This window comes from Pongo abelii, chromosome 1, assembly GCF_028885655.2.
Source record: "Pongo abelii isolate AG06213 chromosome 1, NHGRI_mPonAbe1-v2.0_pri, whole genome shotgun sequence".
NCBI classification, from domain to species: domain Eukaryota; kingdom Metazoa; phylum Chordata; class Mammalia; order Primates; family Hominidae; genus Pongo; species Pongo abelii.
This window is the reverse complement of record NC_071985.2, coordinates 5,874,192-5,893,715: the sequence shown is the minus strand read 5'-3', so window position 1 is coordinate 5,893,715 and position 19,524 is coordinate 5,874,192. Positions and strand designations below refer to the sequence as shown.

The 19,524-nt window shown below is 36.0% G+C and overlaps 1 protein-coding gene across 31 annotated transcripts in view; it reads right to left on the bottom strand.

Annotated features, from left to right (window-relative positions):
• CEP170 (centrosomal protein 170) overlaps nt 1-19,524 on the bottom strand; it is a 130,383-nt gene that overhangs the window by 96,524 nt on the left and 14,335 nt on the right. For all 31 annotated transcript variants that reach the window (XM_054550172.1, XM_063724399.1, XM_063724385.1 and 28 more), the window contains exons 2-3: nt 4,654-4,799; nt 1,233-1,322 (exon numbers count right to left, since the gene is read on the bottom strand). In XM_054550172.1, the coding sequence (XP_054406147.1) occupies nt 1,233-1,322; nt 4,654-4,758 (195 nt within the window). In that variant the 5' untranslated portion in view covers nt 4,759-4,799. The remainder of the gene's footprint in view (nt 1-1,232; nt 1,323-4,653; nt 4,800-19,524) is intronic.

Sequence of the window (19,524 nt, the reverse complement as noted above, 5' to 3'; positions counted from 1 at the left end):
ACTTATAATATGCCAAATGTAGACAGACCAAATGAAGAAACAAGAAAAAATTCACTTCAGTAACACAAAAATATATTTAAAGTATGAATTCCAAGAATAATGAACAATGGCGTTTAGATAATGTACTATATTTGTGAAGGCAAATGGTTGTGTTGTTTCACCTTTTTTACCCTAGCAGAGAAAGTTGTCTACCCTCTGGCACCTTTCCATCTTTCTTTTCTTTTCTTTTTTTTTTGAGACGCAGTCTTGTTCTGTCGCCCAGGCTGGAGGTCAGTGGTGCCATCTCAGCTCACTGCAACCTCTGCCTCCCAGGTTCAAGTGATTCTCCTGCCTCAGCCTCCTGAGTAGCTGGAACTACAGGCACGTGCCACCACGCCCAGCTAATTTTTGTATTTTTAGTAGAGACGGGGTTTCACCATGTTGGCCAGGCTGATCTCGAACTCCTGACCTCAGGTAAACCATCTGCCTCAGCCTCCCAAAGTGCTGGGATTACAGGTGTGAGCCACCGCGTCCAGCCCTGGCTCCATCTTTTTTTTTTTTTTTTTTTTTTTGAGACAGAGTCTCGCTCTGTCGCCCAGGCTGGAGTGCAGTGGCGCGATCTCGGCTCATACAAACTCCGCCTCCCGGGTTCACGCCATTCTCCTGCCTCAGCCTCCTGAGTAGCTGGGACTACAGGCGCCCACTACCACGCCCGGCTAATTTTTTGTATTTTTAGTAGAGACGGGGTTTCACCGTGTTAGCCAGAATGGTCTCGATCTCCTGACCTCGTGATCCGCCCGCCTTGGCCTCCCAAAGGGCTGGGATTACAGGCGTGAGCCACCGCACCCGGCCCCGGCTCCATCTTTATTTTCTAAACTTAACCATTACTTCTCTGTCCCTGAGAGTACTTTTTTGCATTCTCACTACCATGACTTTTTACCGTTTTCCCTCATAAATTACAGTCATATAGTGAAGTCAAGCTTAGGTTCCAACTCCTTAAAGAAGTCTTCTTTAGCCATCACAGACAATGACAACCACCTTCTGGATTCATCTGCCTATACAGTTTCTTTGGAATATGGGCTAGTTTCATATTCCATTGGATGGTCCCCAAAGTGCTATGTACCTGATAAGCATTTAAAAATAACATACAAAGTAAAGAAAAAGAAAATGTAGCTAGGAAATGTAATCTAATTTTTCTTCTTACAATATTAAACAAATGTTCAAACAAGACAAAAAATAAACCGTTGACTTACCCCATTGAGGCTGCCCAAATCCTTCACTAAATGCTCATCTGTAGACGCATCATAGTTGATGACAGCATGTTGCTTATCCACACTACGAGACTGAAAGGAATGTTTTCAGTTAATAAATACAAGAAAATACTAGAATAAATACCAGTCACATTTTGGCTAGATACCTAATATTAATAGGACAGTAAATACAGGGAACTATCAAAGTAAATGTGGATTAAATGAGATTAAAATAGTGCCACTATACAACAAAAATTTTTAGCATCACTCCCCAAAGAGGAAAGCATAAATTTTTAAAGATATTCTTTTCTACTAAATTCACATGTTCTACTATTAAGAATTTACATCAGCTGACTTCGTTGAATGTATTAATTTTTTTAAATTTAAAACTGTTATAGAGAAATCATGTGAATTATAATTTTACCATGTTTTACATATCTTATTGTAAAAAACATTTACCTTGTAGGATTTTCTTCTTTCAAAACAAAAAATGAGCATAAACTATTTAAAGAGTCCAAAGATTTAGAGGAAAAGGGACACAATATGACATGTTTCAGAACAAAATTATCTTCACTTAAAATATGGGCTCTAAAACTGGAATTCACGGGACAGCTCTAAGAGGGAAAGGGACTGGAAGTAAAAAAAAAGGTATTTTAATGGCAAACTGTGGTTTTTGAAAATTGCTTTTAAGTTTCTTTTAAAGTTTTCTCTCTCTCTGTCTCTCTCCAGAGCTTAGTAAGTTGTCTGCAGATGGAAGCACCCAAAAGCAGAGCGATAAGCCTGTGGAAATTGGCATTGAAAGGAAATATCATTATTGTCACAGAAGAAACAGTCTGTGAACCAGTGAATCTGAACTTGATCACCATGTATTACGGGGTTACTGTGTGAACCCTGGTATACTAAAAGCAAAGAGAGTATGAAAAATGGGGAACAGACATGACTTCCAATTTTTGGTCCAACATGGAAAGAATCTGAAGTCATCACTCCCATCTTCATAATAAGAAAAATGTTGAACAAACTGAAAACCAAAAACTCATCTTAGTTTTTCAGAGACCTGAGGTCACAAGGCAAATTACCACCCTGAAAAGTAGAGAGACAAGCAAATACAGAGAGAATCACAGCTTGCCAGGAGCAGAAGCCTCCGCCAGAAACAGCAACCAGTAGGACAACTTAAAGGTGAAGTGATTAATTGCTGGAGACTTGAGGGTGGACCAACTTGAGATTTTAAACTCCTGCATTAAATCTAAATATTACTTAAAATTCATTTTTGTTTTCATTATTTTAAATTTTTATTCTTCTGGTTAAACTAATGAAATACTAAATTCAGTTCTTAAGTTGTCAAGAAGCAACAAAGCACCACTCAGCAAAATAATTTCACCATATTGTTGATGTATCAAGCTGATCTAGTCTAAGGATAAAACCTCCAAATGTTGTTAAGAGAAGTGAGATTTCAAGTACATGTAGGCTCTCAATAAATACTGAACGGATCCTCATAAATAATCTCTCTCTGAGGAAAAGAGTACATAGGAAAAGGGCAGAAATCCTTTGGACAATGGACTGAAATTCAAAGAAAAAAATCTAAATTAGAGTTGAGAAAAGGCAAATTCCAAAGCAAAGTGAAATGTTACCATTAGATATAGGAATAAAGGAGTCAAACGGCTACTCATGGAGCCAGAGAATGGTGGCTTTCGAAGGAGTGTGATAAACACAGATGAGGGATATTGAGAAAAAATGATTTGGGGAGGAAGTAATTTAGGACAGGCTGCTTCACTAAGTCTACGACTTGTTTGAAATCTGGAATATCCTTAATCTACAATGTACCCTGCCCTCCAACTGCTTATGGTGAACACTGATGGTACATAAACACCTACAGCAAAAGATAGAGCACACTTAAGACCTAAGACAACAACACAGTCCACTGAGTAGAGTGAGATGCCATTACAACTCTGGGGATTAGGGAGTGAGGAGTGGGCCTGTTATGTGGGATCACAAGAATACATCGTTTGTTTGTTTAATAAAGACAGTAACAATTCAAGAAGAGTAGTCAGGAACTCAAGGCAAAGAACTCACAGAACAAGACAATCCCATTTGTGTAACTATTTTTTTAAAAAAGCAGCCAACGAAAAAAAATTCCTATGTTTTTAGTTATTATGAAGTGTATATAAAGTATCAATGTGTTTCAGCACCCATGACAGGAATTAAGCAGAAGACCAAGATTACAGAACATAATACAGATCTAGTGACTGAGTCAAGGAAAACTGAGGGAATAGGAAGAATATGTAATGGATATCTAACCACTTAAGCATTAAACTGTTTTCATTTCTACATAATCAAATTCACATTTCCTCTAGATTAAACTGAACCAGAAGGTGCATGACAACTTGATGTTCACAACCCGTTTGGATATTTCAATGAAAATTTAATAAAAATCTCTCTGAAATACATAATTTAAATCCTAACAAAGACTGCTAACTTAATCACGTTTCTGATACTAATGGGAAAACCTTAGCTGATCTGAGCTTAAAACTGCAAAGACAGGCAATTTTGACCAGGCCCTTTTTTCCTGTTACTTAAACTTCTGGTAAGAATGAAAGACTCCAGTCCCTGTCCTTTTATAGCAAGGGTGTCCAATCTTTTGGCTTCCCTGGGCCACACTGGAAGAAGAAGAATTGTCTTGGGCCACACATAAAATACACTAACAACAGCTGATGAACTAAAAAAAAAAAACCTCATAATATTTTAAGCAAGTTTATGAATTTGTGCTGGGCCGCATTCAAAGCCGTCCTGGGCCTCAGGTTGGATGAGCTTGTTTTATAGTGTTTTCCCTGTAAGAATCTATGCCTCCTCCATCTGATTCTTACTCCTGTAGAGACCCTCTTCCTGAGACTGTGCACTCTTGAGGATCCATTTTACTTGGAGTAACTTACAGTAACTTTTATACTATTTGTGTGTATCACATAACATCACGTTGCATACCTTAAATATACACAATAAAATTTACTTTTAAAAATTGTCAATAATCTTTACTTATGCTTGAACTCCTGGCAGGTATCATAATGAACATCTCTAAAAGTGATGAAACTAACTTCCATTACCACTGAAGTATCAGTGATCAAAATTCAGTTTTACTCCATGCTATGCTGATTTTTGCAATGTCTTATTTTAAAAGCATATAATGTGAAACTTTCTGCTTACTAATAAACTTCTTTATTCTGAGAACTTATTTTTCTAAATTGAATCCTCAAGACTTAGAACTTTTATTTAGATGATTCATGGGGGCAAAAAATTAATTAGAATGATAGCTGGAGCTAAAAGGAGAGAAAGTTCAAATCTAAATAGCACTGTTTTCTACAGGAGTAGAAAAAGATTTTACACTAATTTCAAGTTTTGAATAAACACATATAGAGAAGGTTGATGCAATTACCTGCAACATGAGCTCACAGTCATCTCTTCCAACAAAAATCATTTCTCGTGGCAGCCTGTGGCGAGTGCCTCCACTGCTCACCAAAAACCAGGATGTTAAGCTCATTTTCTGCTTAGCTTCTAAGTCTTTGGCAAAGCTACGTCATCCTGAAGAGAAACATGAAGAAAAATATACATTCAGATATTTTTAGCTTTAGTGGCTATTCACCAAACACTGGAAGGCCTAAGAATAGAACTGCATTCATCAACATTTATACTTAATTAAATGAACTGTCCACAGGTCCCAGGAAATGACATATACACTAAATTCTCATCAGTGAAGTAAGCCCACAGAATCCACTAAGAGTCCAGTTAAAAAGGAAGAGATTAAGGCAATAAGTGGGTGCTCAACTAGCAAACTTTTATAGTTTTCATACTTCTGAAAGCCTTTTAGCATAGTTTATAAAGGTCTATAATCCTCAAGTAAATGCTCATGTTAGCATCATGTTAGTATTAGAAAAATAGCAATACTGTACCAATAAATGTCTTAGGTACAAATGGTCTGAGAAAGACACAATGAATTCAGTAAGTATATAAGATACCTGATTAAGAACTATGTTGACCAAATAAATTGCTCCTTTGTCTACCAGGTGTAAACCACAGAATACAATTTCAATTTCTTTTTCCTCACATGTACTTTATTTTCTTAATACGTTTTCCTAGAGGAGCAATTCTGAAACATTCTGTCCTTGGGACCCTCTTATACTCTTTAAAAAATGAACTCCAAAGAGCATTTGTTTACATGGGCAATACATATCTATCTATATCTATATCTATATCTATATACATATATATCTACATATATATAGATAGACATGTACATATATATACACATATATATGTACGTATATATATAGTTTACATATTAGAAATGAAACTGGTATTTATTAATTCATTTAAGATAACATTAACCCAATTTCATTTAAAAATTACTAACATTTCTATAACAAAGTAACCATATTTTCCAAAACAAAAATAAGTGAGAAGAGTAGCACTATTTTACATTTTGCAAATCTCTTTAATGTCTACCTTAAAAAAATAAAACCGGTATCAGCTTTGAATTTAATCCATTGCCATATACTGCTTAACTTGAACTATATAAAGAAAACCTGGCTTCATACACATAAACAGGTGGAAAAGAGAGAGGTATTTTAATAGGCTTTTCAAATAATTGTAATTATTTTGTAATTTCTTTGATACTACATAAAAATTATATAAGCAGTAATTTCTTGAAGGTTTTTTGCAATATGGAATCTGAAACCACATTAATGAACTTTTCACACAATGTTATAGGAAAATCCATCTTATGGCTGGGTACGGTGGCTCACGCCGGTAATCCCAGCATTTTGGGAGGCCGAGGCGGGCAGATCACCTGAGGTCAGGAGTTCAAGACCAGTCTGACCAACACGGAGAAACCCCGACTCTACTAAAAATACAAAATTAGCTGGCATGGTGGTGTGCACCTGTAATCCCAGCTATTCGGGAGGGTGAGGCAGGGGAATCACTTGAACCCGGGAGGCAGAAGTTGCAGTTAGCTGAGATCACGCCACTGCACTTCATCCTGGGCAACAGGAGTGAAACTCCGTCTCAAAAAAACAAAAAAAGAAAAACCATCTTATACTTTGATGGGATTTCGTAACACCATGTATTGGTCCTTGGGAAAATATTCATTTCCTGAGTAATGCAGACCTTCCAAATGTTGACGTGTTTCATTATACTATTTTAAAACATCACACTCGTTAACATTACCACCTATCTTACCATAAAAGTCTTTTAAGTACAGGGCAGCTGTGAAGCTCATGATGGCAGAATCAAGTTTTCTAAAATTCTAACTTCCTCTTGACAGCTCAAATATTATCATTGGTCAAAAAAAAAAAAAACAAAAAATCCTGTCACTTAAATTCCTTGAAGTGACAAGCTCACATTGTCTGTCAAACACCCAAGTCTATATAACCAAAATGTGTCTCTCAGTCATTTGTTTAAAGTAAAGTGGTATTTTATTAAATCAAGCGTCTAGTTCTGCAGACAACTCATATAAGGACACAATTTCTCCTTCAGAAAACCACAGCACTTTGGTATACAGCATAAGTGCTCTATGTATACTTCTATTTAGTCACATAGAATATTTGAAAGATGTGACTCAAGGGTCAGATTTAACAAAATTAATAACTTTTACCATTTCATCGAGAACATCCTTAAGTGAAACTGGCTTAAAAAACAAACAAACTCAGGAGTATACAGCAATGATGAATACAATTACTCCTTGGAGAATTTGGTGCCGCTACTTTGATCTATGCTAAAGAGTCAAAAACTTCCATTGTTTTTGTAATGTCAGGGCAAATGTCAATACAATAAAAAAGGCAAATAATGCTTTGATGTCATTACAAAAAAGGTTTTGACCCTGTGGACCCTTGTAAGGTTTACCGAAGGTCTGTGGACTGAGAGCTTTGAGAACGGTTATCCTAGAGAATGGGGCTTGGTCATTAAGGGAATAAGCCCTGGAGTCATATAGACAGATATGAGTCTGAATCCTGGTTCTACCACTTTTTATTCTGCATGACCTTAGACTAGCTATTTATCCCATGTCCCTTAGTTTCTTCTTCAGTAAAATAAGAATAATGTCAGTTTGCACTCAAGTTCTTTCTTATGAATCAAAAGAATAATACTTGTAAATATTTTCCCATTCAATGGTATATTCTACTACACTTGAGTTAGAGGCAAACTATACTACAGTAAAATGAAATATTCTGCAATAAGAAATATATCTCTATATATTAAACCAAAATCCTGTAAAATGCAGAACTTTATGTTAAGGTAAAATCTTGAATATCATATGTTATCTATACACACATGAAAAAACAATGGGTTTCACCAAAGCAAGTAAATAATTTTCTGTAAAGCTACAACAATCAACTCATACTCCCTCCTCAGCTTATCTGATATAGTAGATTTATGTGGATTATTAAATCTCCCATTTACTCAACTCCTTAATGCAGATGTTGTTGGTTTTCCATCTGTCTACTTTGTCAATTTGGTTTTTAGCATTTCTTTCCCTGGTTCAGAATATATACTTCCTGGCCAGGTCTATAAAGGGGAATCCAAATTTTACTGGAGAAAAAAGCCCTCCAATCTAAATATAGTATATAATTTGCATACTGTATTTTCAGGGGACGATTTTAAAACACAACATGAATAAATAGGTCAACAGTTACAAGTTTACTCAAGGGAACTGAAACAAAACCCAATATTAAGACATGTTAAAAGAAAATAAATCCAGCCTACATACAGTAAACTAAAACATGACAGCCAAATACGGATAACAGAAAGTTTCTTAATATAGCAAAGTCCCAGAGTTAATAAGCATTATTCATATGCTCTAAAAACATACTTTAAGTATTTACATAATATCAAGCATAATTATATAAAACACAAATAAATATGTAATATATAATTGTACAATATAAACATACAATAATTATACAGTTGGATAAAATAAAATAAAAACAATGGCTTTTTACATATTTCATCTTGACTTTAATAAGACTTAAAACAATACATAGTTTCTGAAAAATACAAACAAAACACATAATACTCAAGATGTGGAATATTTATTTCTTGAGCTGGGGAATGACTCTAAGTCCACTTACAGCTTCTCTGCTGAGTGGGAATGTGATATAACAGGAAGCTACTGTCTGTTTTTATATGAGACTTTCTCCCTGTCAGACAGCTTTCCGACTAGTCCCTCAGTACTAGATACTCTTTTTCTACTAATTGGATATTACTAACACCCACACATGCATAAAACTGAAACCTGGTTGGTAGTTTCTTCAGTAGCCAAGGCACGTGATTCAACTCAGGTTCCGCTAAATGGTGGGAAAGGAGCCTTTGGGTTTGCAACTTGTACAGAACACAACCAAGGTCTTAACCAGATGTGATAGCAGGTATATTTCTTTCCAGAATTTCTGGATTAGTCAAATAGACATGGGTTTTTGAATAGACTTTCTGAATTAAATTACCAGTCCCTCATGCTTTCTAAATGACTGCAAAAATATATACATTACGTTTCTGCATTTCAGGTATCCTGCTTGTAAGGGGGAAAAAAAAAAGGACAAGAAGATAGCATCTAAAGATGCAATTGACAGAAATGATCTGAAGTGACTATTTTGGAACTCTGGAGTATAGTAAAAGAGGGTGATAAATGTCATAGAATTTCCATCTTTCATGGTAGCAGCTATCACTCATTCCACAGCCACAATCCCAACAGCTCCAAGAAGCAGCCTGGAGACAGCCTCCTGCATTCCTAGTGTGGCTTCCTGGAGCCAGGGTACGCAAAAAGGAACTAGTCTTCCAAATACTGGATTGCATGATCTCATTGTTGCTTTTGATTACTGAGAAACCAACACAAAAGCTGGCCACCAGTACTTCAATACCCACGGACCTAAGAAACTTCCAAGGAATTTATTATATAAAGACAATGTGTGTGTGTTTGTTTTTCTTTCTCCTTTTTGAGGCCAGATATTGAAAGCAATCTTTATCAGGTCAATAGCTGACCACAGAGGAAATAGAAGAAGCTTCAGTAACCACATTATAACAAATACTACACACCTTGCACAAACAGTTTACAAAAGTCACAAACAGTTCATCACTTCAACCCTCAACAAGTAAGATTCAGCAATCCCTGGAGAGTGGAAGGATTACATTTCCAGATCTACCACAACATAATGTTTAAAAGGTCTAGTTCTCACCAGGCATGGTAGCCCACATATGTAATCTCTCCACTTTGGGAGGTGGAGGCAGGAGGATTCCTTGAGCCCAGGAATTCAAGACCAGCCTGGGCAACATAATGAGACCTCATATCTATGAAAAATTAAAAAAAAAATAGCTGGGCATGGTGGCATCCAAGAGGTTGAAGCTGCAGTGAGCCATGATCATGCCCTGCACTCCAGTCTGGGCAACAGAGTGAAACACTGCCTCAAAAGAAATGAATAAATAAAAATAAGATAAAAAATACAGTTCTCAAAAAATAAAAAATAACATAATGAAAATAAACAACAAAAGATCTGACAGAAACTCTCCCGTTAAAGCCCATTGTAGTTATTAGTCAAAGGTGTTAAATCAACTATCTACTGTCTTAAACATGTTGAATGAGCTAAAGAAAACCATCAACAAAAAAATTAGCAAAACAGTGTATGAGAAAAATGAGAATATCAGTAGGAAGACAGAAATTATGAAAAGGAACCAAACAGATTCTGGAGCTGAAAAGCAGACTAACTGAAGTAAGAAAAACTCACTAGAGGGGCTCAAAAGCAGATATGAGCAGGAGTTAGAAAGGTTCGGTGAACCTGAAGATAAGAACACTGAGGTTGTCTTATCTTCAATATGAGAAGCAGAAAAACAAATGAAGTAAAATGAACAGAGCCTGAGGCACCAGTAGGATATCATCAAACATACTAATATATACATTTATGTGTCCCAGAAGGAAATATGACAGAAAAGTATTTGAAGTCTTAATGGAAAAATACTTTCAAAAGACATCAATACACACATCCTAGAAGCTCAATAAACTACCAGCAGATAAACTCAAAGAGCTCCACACAAGAAACATTACAGTCAAATTGTCAGAACCTAAAGAAATAGAAAGAATTTTGAAAACAATGACAGAAGTGACTCTTCATGTACAAAGGAGCCTCAGTAAGATAAACAGCAGATTTCTTCTCAGAAACTATGGAGACTAGAAAGCAGTGGGATAGCAGTGGGAAAAGAGAAGAAAAAAAAACAACTGTCAACCAAGAATTTTATACCCAGCAAAACTGTCTTTCAAGCATTATTATTATTATTATTATTATTATTATTATTATTATTTTAAGCAAGCAGAAATTAAGATATTTCTAGTTAAACAATAGCTGACACAGTTTTTTTTTTGTCAGCACAGTGCCCTACAAAAAATGTGAAAGATATTTGGGCTGCAATGAAAGGACACTAGACAGTAACTTAAAACTGTGAAAAAAATTTTTAAAACCACGGATAAAGGTATCTATAAAGGTAAATATAAATCCACTGTTTTCATACTTTTCATATGGTTTGTAACTTCTGTTTTTCGTATATGGTTTAATAAACAAGTTCATAAGCAATAATTATAATATGTTACTGGAAAGGGAATGTATAAAGGTGTAATTTGTGACAATTATATTACGGGGGAGGAATGGAGATGTGCACAAGCAAAGTATCTGTATACTCTTGAAACTAAATTGATATATTCAAACTAGGTTTATAAGTTTAAGATATTAATTGGAATCGCCAAGGTAACCACTAAGAAAATACATTAAAAATATACAGTAAAAGAAAGGGAAATCAAAACGATACACTACAAAAAAGTTCAATTTTTAAAAAGACAATAATAAAAGAATAAAAGAAAAAACACATAACATACAGAAGACAAACAGATCAATGACAGAATTAAAACCATCTTTATGCTGGGTGCGGTGGCTCATGCCTGTAATTCCAGCACTTCATTTAAAGTGATTAATAATATACCTAAAGCAAACCCCCAAATTCTTCCATTTTTCCACATCAGCAATCCTCATTGTCTTTCCTTCTTCTTCTTCTTTTTTTTTTTTTTTTTTTTTTGAGACAAGGTCTGGCTCTCTACTGCTCAGGCAGGAGTTCAGTGGCAAGATCTCAGCACACTGCAACCTCCACCTCCCAAGCTCAAGCTCCAGGCTCCCACCTCACCTTCTTGAGTAACGGGGACTACAGGTGTGCAGCACCACACCCGGCTAATTTTTGCATTTTTTTAGAGATGGAGTTTTGCCATGTTGCCCAGGCTGGTCTTGAACTCATGAGTTCAAGCAATCCACCCACTTCAGCCTCTCAAAGTGCTGAGATTACAGGTGTGAGTCAACATGCCTGGCCTTCAGTGTCTCTTCTAATACTGTAGTACTCGTTCTTGAAAGCAGACTAGACATAATACAAAATTATATCAGTCTCTATCTTCTGTGCTTATCAATTTCAGCATTTAGGAAATCTCAAAGAGTATGAGAAAGTACAAAACTAACATTTCCTTTTGGTAAGTTTATTCCCATTCCCCCAGGGCAGAGTTAGCCATACTTTTCTCTGTAGTCCCACAATATTTTGTTCAAACATTTATTATGCTACAATTTAAAGTATAATTTTTAGTATTAATAATTCTATACTGTAATGATATGATTACACCTCAAGTTGATGAGCTCTTTGAAGGCAACAAAACTGTCTTCCTCCATTCCTCCCTTCTTTCAACAGCTATTGAGAAGCCTGCAGAATCCAGACACTGAGGATCAAGGACACATAAAGATAAAACAAACAAAAATATCTTGCCTCAAGGAACTCACTACTGCAGGGAATGGTAGTAGATGCCATGACAGAGATAAACCTAGGGTGTTCCTAGAACAACAGGAGGTTGTCATTACTCCAGGCGTGGATGGTGATGGTAGGGATGGTATCATTCTAAACCAGCACAGAGACACTTTTTCATCTTTGTATCCCTTGAGCCTACCCCAATGTTTCATCTACAGTGAGCATTTGACAAGCTATTTTTCAATGAATGAGTAGCTTTGGAGCTGCTACAAGTCTTGAAGTGAGGATAACCTAGAAATCTCCAGGGGCAGGAGGTGAAATTAATCATCTAACCTTTGACAGCAATTCAATCTAGCCGTTAAAAAATCCTAGTTATAGTCCTCTCTGATTGTCTCTTTCTTATTCTTTATCTTTTTGTCACATAAAGCTGTTTTCACGAACGATCTGAGAAAAGTTGAAAGCTCAGACACTTGGGTGTCAGATGGACGTGAACACTGGGCCAGCATCACAGTTCTATTTACATGGAACTATCATTACATTTACATTTAAAGCTATCATTAACTTTAAAAACTGACTTTCCTGCTAAATCTGAGTTCTTTTCATGATTCAGTGGACTGAAATGTTAATATCTAAGTTTTACATTCTAAATAAACATGAAACAAAGAAAAACTCTGCAGTTATTGAGCACAGCACACAGCTTCACTACACAGGTTTCAAAATTACATACATTTTACTGCTTTTTAAAAATATTTCAGGCCGGGCGCGGTGACTCACGCCTGTAATCCCAGCACTTTGGGAGGCCAAGGCAGGCAGATCATGAGGTCAGGAGATCAAGACCATCCTGGCTAACACGGTGAAACCCCGTCTCTACTAACAATACAAAAAATTAGCCGATCATGGTGGTGGGCGCCTGTAGTCCCAGCTAACTGGGAGGCTGAGGCAGAAGAATGGTGTGAACCCAGGAGGCGGAGCTTACAGTGAGCCAAGATCACGCCACTGTACTCCAGATTGGGCAACAGAGCAAGACTCCATCTCAAAAAAAAAAAATATATATATATATATATATATATATTTTTTTTTAAACGTTGCTCCTAGTCACATATTATTCAAATTGAGGAATGATGGCAAGAGGGCTCTGAATGATGTTAATTACTATAATACTTAAGTTGAGACAGGCAATAATAAATAAGTGCACTTGATATATGACAGTATTACAAGAGAACTACAAAATAGTGCACCATATCACCCACAAAAAGAAACTGGTTTACTCAGATTATTAAGCCTGAGAAAAAATCATTATTCTATAAATGATAGTGTATACAATTACTTGAGCTAAAACACATGTTAAGGGCAGTCTATCCTTATGCTCTGGCAATTGGCTGGCTGATTCATCACCAGATGGCTTTACAGAGATTAAACCTCCTCTTACCCCACAACTCCTGCTATTGCAGAGAAAGAAATAGCTGGCCTCACATTAGGACTATCGGTCTACACAGTAGAGAAAGAAATAGCTGGCCTCACTTTAGGACTATCGTCTACACAGTAGGAAATGCTTTTCTCTAGCCTATGCATTTCTCATTTTAATAAGATATTATCTACTTAGGCATCCATGTGACAACTTTTCTTTTGGTACCAACAGGCGTGAAAGGGTGACAATATTCTCCATAGGGTTGGCCCAGGACCTAGCTTTGTTTCCTGAAAGAATAAATCGTAGGAGAAAGATGATCTGGTTTTCTTAATAAAATCAATGAAAATCTAAACAAAGGGGAGTTAAAAGTGATACACTTTACCTTACAAAATTGTAATCTGAACCAGCAGTAAAGCTTATCAACTGAAATAAACACACTAAGGCACTGCATCAACTGGCATCTGTAATTTTGCCATGTCATTTTACCCCATCATACCAAGTATCTAAAAGATACAATTTTAAACAAATGTATAAATTCAGGAATCCTATTTTACATTTTCACCCCTAAAAAGTCCCTAACAGAAAATATATCCTCAACACCAGAAGTCTGTCTTTTGATGCCACGTATTTCTGAAAATGAAGAAATAATTAGGGGTGGCATTTCAACTAAGGATTCATTATCAAATAAAGTCCAAATATACATCATAGTAACTCAGGATCAAGTAAAATGCAAATCATATATTATAAAAGCAAATGGTTTTATTCATAATTGGTAGCATTTATTGACTACTTAATATGAGTCAGGCACTGTTCTAAGAATTTCACATATAGGTGTGTATATAGACATAATAGGTTTTAGCTACAAAAATTCTTCAAGTTCTAGAAAATGGACATAAACATTATATACTGTTACACATGAGGACCCCATTTTATAGAGTACTATAAAATAAAACCCAGTTTGTTTCTTCATTCACAAGTAGTAAGCACTATAAGATACTGGGGAAAGAGAATGGATCAAGATAGAAAAAGTTCCTAATCTCATAGAAGCAAAAATAAACAAATAGCTAAATAAATGAATAAGAAAACTTCAGGGGCAGTGGGAGGAAAGAAACATGAAAAAACAAAGAGGACAGGATAACTTGGGTGGTGCTCTTTAGGCTGGGGTGGTCTACGGAAATATCTTTGAGAAACTGACATATGCTTAGAACATATTCAAAAATTCAGCTCTGCTGTATAATTAATTTGATGTGGCACACATAATGAAATATAATCTTGGAAAAAATTCATGTATTTAAAATCTCCACCCTTATTTATATAGTTACTCCAAAAGGATAAATCCACAGCTGTGCTTTTTTTGGATACTTACCAAGATACTTGTTTCATGCTCATGTGAACAAACTCATTACTGGGAAAATTTCTGCTTTCATACACTCATGATTATTCTGGAATGACTATTCTAAATTTTACCTTTATCATCTGCCATATACATTATTAATTCTTTTGTGAAAGGCAATTAAAGCAAATAGGTATAAAGAAAAAATATAAGCTGCAACTTAAATCTGATATAGCATTAAAACTAAAAAAAAAAAAAAAAAACTTCTCATAAAAATAAGTGAAAATGACATTCCAAATACCAAGCCACATATTCTATGTCTGAGTTTATTATATATTTTTAACAGAAGATTTAGATTTGATGGGAAAAGCTAGCAAGCCAGTGATTTAATAAAAGATTTCTTCATAAAAAAACATTCAATAAAGTGCTTAAAGAAAATACTTAAGAAAAAACAAGTTATACTTTTCCATAAATTATCTAGGCATTAAAAATTCTTGCTAGTTTTCCCTGCCAGTTTATGAAAAATGTAAAGTCTGACTTGTTTGCTTTTGTAGAACTGTACTACCCTCACTAAAGCATACTTTTGTTGCTTTACACCAAAAAATCAATTGACTTAGATTCAGACATTTATCAAGTACCTCCTTTGTGCCAGTAATTGTGCTACCTGCTTCTATTAATACTTGCATTCTTTCATTTAACTCCCAAAACAAGCATTCAAGAAACATTTTTCCCTTAAGAAAACTAAAGTTAAAGGCTTACTCAAGGTTACAAACGCAGTATAAACAGGAACCACCTAGATTCAAATCTGGGCCTTCAGCTACCAAATATGGGGCTTTTCCCACAAATCACTATCTCCTTTGTATTTTTCTTAAATATACCTTAAAATGATGCAGGTGATTCTGCCAGTCTCGGATTTGGCTAGAGTTGGAGTATGACTGATATGCAATATATTTTAACAACGAGTTCTCTAACACTCTGTTTGGGCAATAAATGCTGACAGTTCATGTAAATTTCAGCCTATTTTCAACCTTCTCAGCCTCCTGTTTGGCCACCAGCAGGCTCCAAGATTCTCTCCTTGAGAAGTTCACAGACAAGAAAGAATCAATCATTTATTAAAACCAAAAACCAAAAATCAGCTGGCCAAAAATCAGCGGATCAATCTAGAGAAATGAGGGAAATTTAGTAAACTGGGGTACAGCATGGATTAGAAACCTAGAATCTGAAAGAATAGTAAACTATCTGCAAGTTCACTAAATAACTATAAATCTAAAAAACTGTCAGATCATAGAGTACTAGGAGCAGGAAAAGACACACAAAGCTGTTTCAAAGAGCTGAAACTGTCTACAGGAGGGAGTGACAATGGGAAGAAAGCAGTCTGGGTTAAGGGTCTGTTAAGACCCTGAAAGTCAAATGCTTTGATTCACTGTTCTTAGCTCACGCATGACAACAATTTCTCTGCCATGTGTCTGCAATTAATTTTAGCATATCACTAATTCTTGTGCCCTTAAAAAGTGGTTTCTGTTCATCTTCAATACCTTTTCTGATTCACTATACATTAACTATTTGGGAGGTGGGTACGAATTATTTCCACTGCAGTATCAGTATAACATATGAAAAGTGAATTGAAACTTCAAAGTGTAGAAAACTGAAACATCTCAGAGTCTATTTTAAGCAAGAATGTACTTAGTGAATATATCACTAACACACTTTACTGTATAACAGTAAGTTGCTAATTACTAGCCTGAATTATGCAGTTTTTCTTTTTATCTTCATGTTAAATTATAATTTTTACAAATATCTCTATACCAGCACTGTGCAACAGACTGTGATGATGGAAATACTCCTGTCTAATACATTAGCCACAAGCCATGTGTTAACTATTGAGCACTTGAAATACAGCTAATACAACTAAAAAGATGAATTTTAAGTTTCATTTAATTTTAATTTATTTAAATTTACATATTCATACATGGCTAGTGGCACTCTAGCTAGTTCAGCTCTCAAACTAACAAATGACACTATTATTTACCTTAAGGATCGCTTTCGTTAAATAACTCATACTTATAGCATATAAACATGCAGAATAGTTGATAAAATAATGCATGCTGGAAAAGAAAATTTTAATCTAATCAAAAGAAAATAAAGTGCTTTGTATTTTAATTTAATTAAGATAGTATCACTATAGGCCAGGCATGGTGGCTCATGCCTGTAATCCCAGCACTTTGGGAGGCCGAGGAGGGTGGATCATCCTGAGGTCAGGAGTTCGAGACCAACCTGTCCAATATGGTGAAACCCCCGTCTCTACTAAAAATATAAAAAATTAGCTGGGCCTTGTGGCGGATGCCTGTAATCCTAGCTACTGGGGGTGCTGAGTCAGGAGAATTGCTTGAGCCTGGCAGGTGGAGGTCGCAGTGGGCCGAGATCGTGCCACTGCACTCCAGCCTGGGCAACAGAACGAGACTCCATCTCAAAAAAGATAGCATCATTATGACTTTCATACAAAGTAGTAAATTATATAAACAATTGGGTTTATCTTTTGTCTAAAATTTTAAAATATTCATTGTATTGGCAAGACTGTTCTTTCATATACTGTAATTCTTAGGCTATGGATGTTTAAAGTGATTCGGTTTATCTTTACCAGAATGCCATGAGGTATGTAACAGTTCAATGGAATTGTTCTGCAGTTTGATTATTTCTGAGAAGGTGAAATAGAAGAATTCTCTTAAGGGAAGGAATCGCTAGGCACAGCCAGCCTAAAGAACACTGAACACTGGGAGGCCGAGGTGGGAGGATCACTTGAGCTGAGGAATTCAGGACCAACCTAGGCAACAAAGTGACACCCTGTCTCTACAAACAAATGAAAAAATAAAAAAAATTGCCGGGTGTGGTGACGTGCGACTGTGGTCCCAGCTACAAGGGAGGCTGAGATAGGAAGATCACTTGGGCCCAGGAGGTCAAGGACGCAGTGAGCCAAGACTGTGCCATTGCACTCTAGCTGGGGCAACACAGTGAACTGTCCTGGAAAAAAAAAAAAAATAGTGATATATTTCATTTAGAGAAGAGCTTCTGCAATTTTGAGGGTAAAAAGAAGCTAACATAGATAAAAGATTATTGGTATTAATAGCCAACAAGTGGAAGTAACCCAAAACCTAATGGTAGATACATTTTTTAAAAGTATAATTTTCCTCATTATATTTGAATTTTCTTTTAGCAAATGTACTAGAGTGTATGGTATATATACGTGTATTAAAGAAAAAATCAAATCATCTAATTAGAAAGTAATTTTATAACAGAACTCAGTCCACATATTAGTAAATTTGAATTTCCAAAGTCAAAGTAATTTTTGGAATTTGAACTATGGTGCTAATAGTTCATGGTTGAAAATGTCCTCCTGTTAAATCTAATGATCTCTAGTATTGCTATCTTAAATTACCTCTCAATATCTTTGACCATTCTTGCCTTCTACAAGTATCAGTCTGGTTTCCTCTCACTTCTGTGGGCACTCCTCAATCTCTTTGAAAGTGTCTACTTTTTCTTTAAATTCTGTTTTTAGGGGGTTACTTCCCTATACATAATCCCTTTGGGACTTCTTTGAAAACCCTGGGCTTCCAATATTGCTTATTATAATGTTACACATATAATTTCAAATCAAAACCTTTTTTACAAGATCAGACCTTCCCTTTGCTTATGAGTCATTTCCAGTTCAAGGTCCTCACGGACTCCTCAGATTTAATTTTTAAAAAACAGAAAGATCCCTTTCATCTAACGAAATGTGCCTTTTTTCCTGTTCTCCCTGTCTTAGTGAATGGCATCACCAACTGCCCAGATATCTTCTCTCCCACTCCCGCTTTATTTAGGTAAGTCATTATGTCCCTTTGATTCCACATCCTAAATATCTTTTTTGGTGCCTTTCCTCTTATTCCACTGGTTCTTACCAGTAAATTACTGCAGAACTCTTTTACCTGAATCCCTTGTCTCTAGCCTCCCACTCTCCAAATCCTTCCTCTCTCCAGCTATCAAAATTACATTTATAAAAGTAGATGTAATAATTTCACACCCCAATTTTCAACAGCTCCCTGTAGAGTTCAAGATAGAATTCAAACTCTTCAGTTTTGAATAAGAAGCCCTGTTATCTCCCCATGTTACTCTGCTCCTCCGTTGTGCTCCATGTCCAACTGAATTTGAAAATGAAAGCTCTATGCTGTCCCAAGACCCTTCACAGTGAGCTTCCCAGCAATCACTGCCCCCAGAAAAACACCCATAGAATTCCCAGCCTCTCAATTCTGATCACCCGTCTTGCCCTTCACATATACCTACAGCAACTCCTAAACTTCTTTGTACAGAATATATTTATTTTTGTTTATTTCCCTTATAAACTGAGTTGCTTGAGTAAAGTGGCTATTACTTCGTAATCCTGGTATCTCTTGTACCTTGTATGGATGCCTGAAACTTTAGTAAATGTTCAGCAAATATTAATAGGTAACAGCGGCACAATACAAACTTTTCTGGTGAAGTTTTATCAATAGGCCAATAGCCATACTAGAGATCTGACATAAAATTCACTGGGAATTTTCTGATTACTTAGTAATATGAATACAATCTGGCCAGGTGTGGTGATGGCTCACCCCTGTGATCCCAGCACTTCGGGAGGCTGAGGAGGGTGGATCACCTGAAGTCAGAAGTTTGATACCAGTCTGGCCAACATGGTGAAACCCCGTCTCTACTACAAATACAAAATTAACCGGGCGTGGTGGCACATG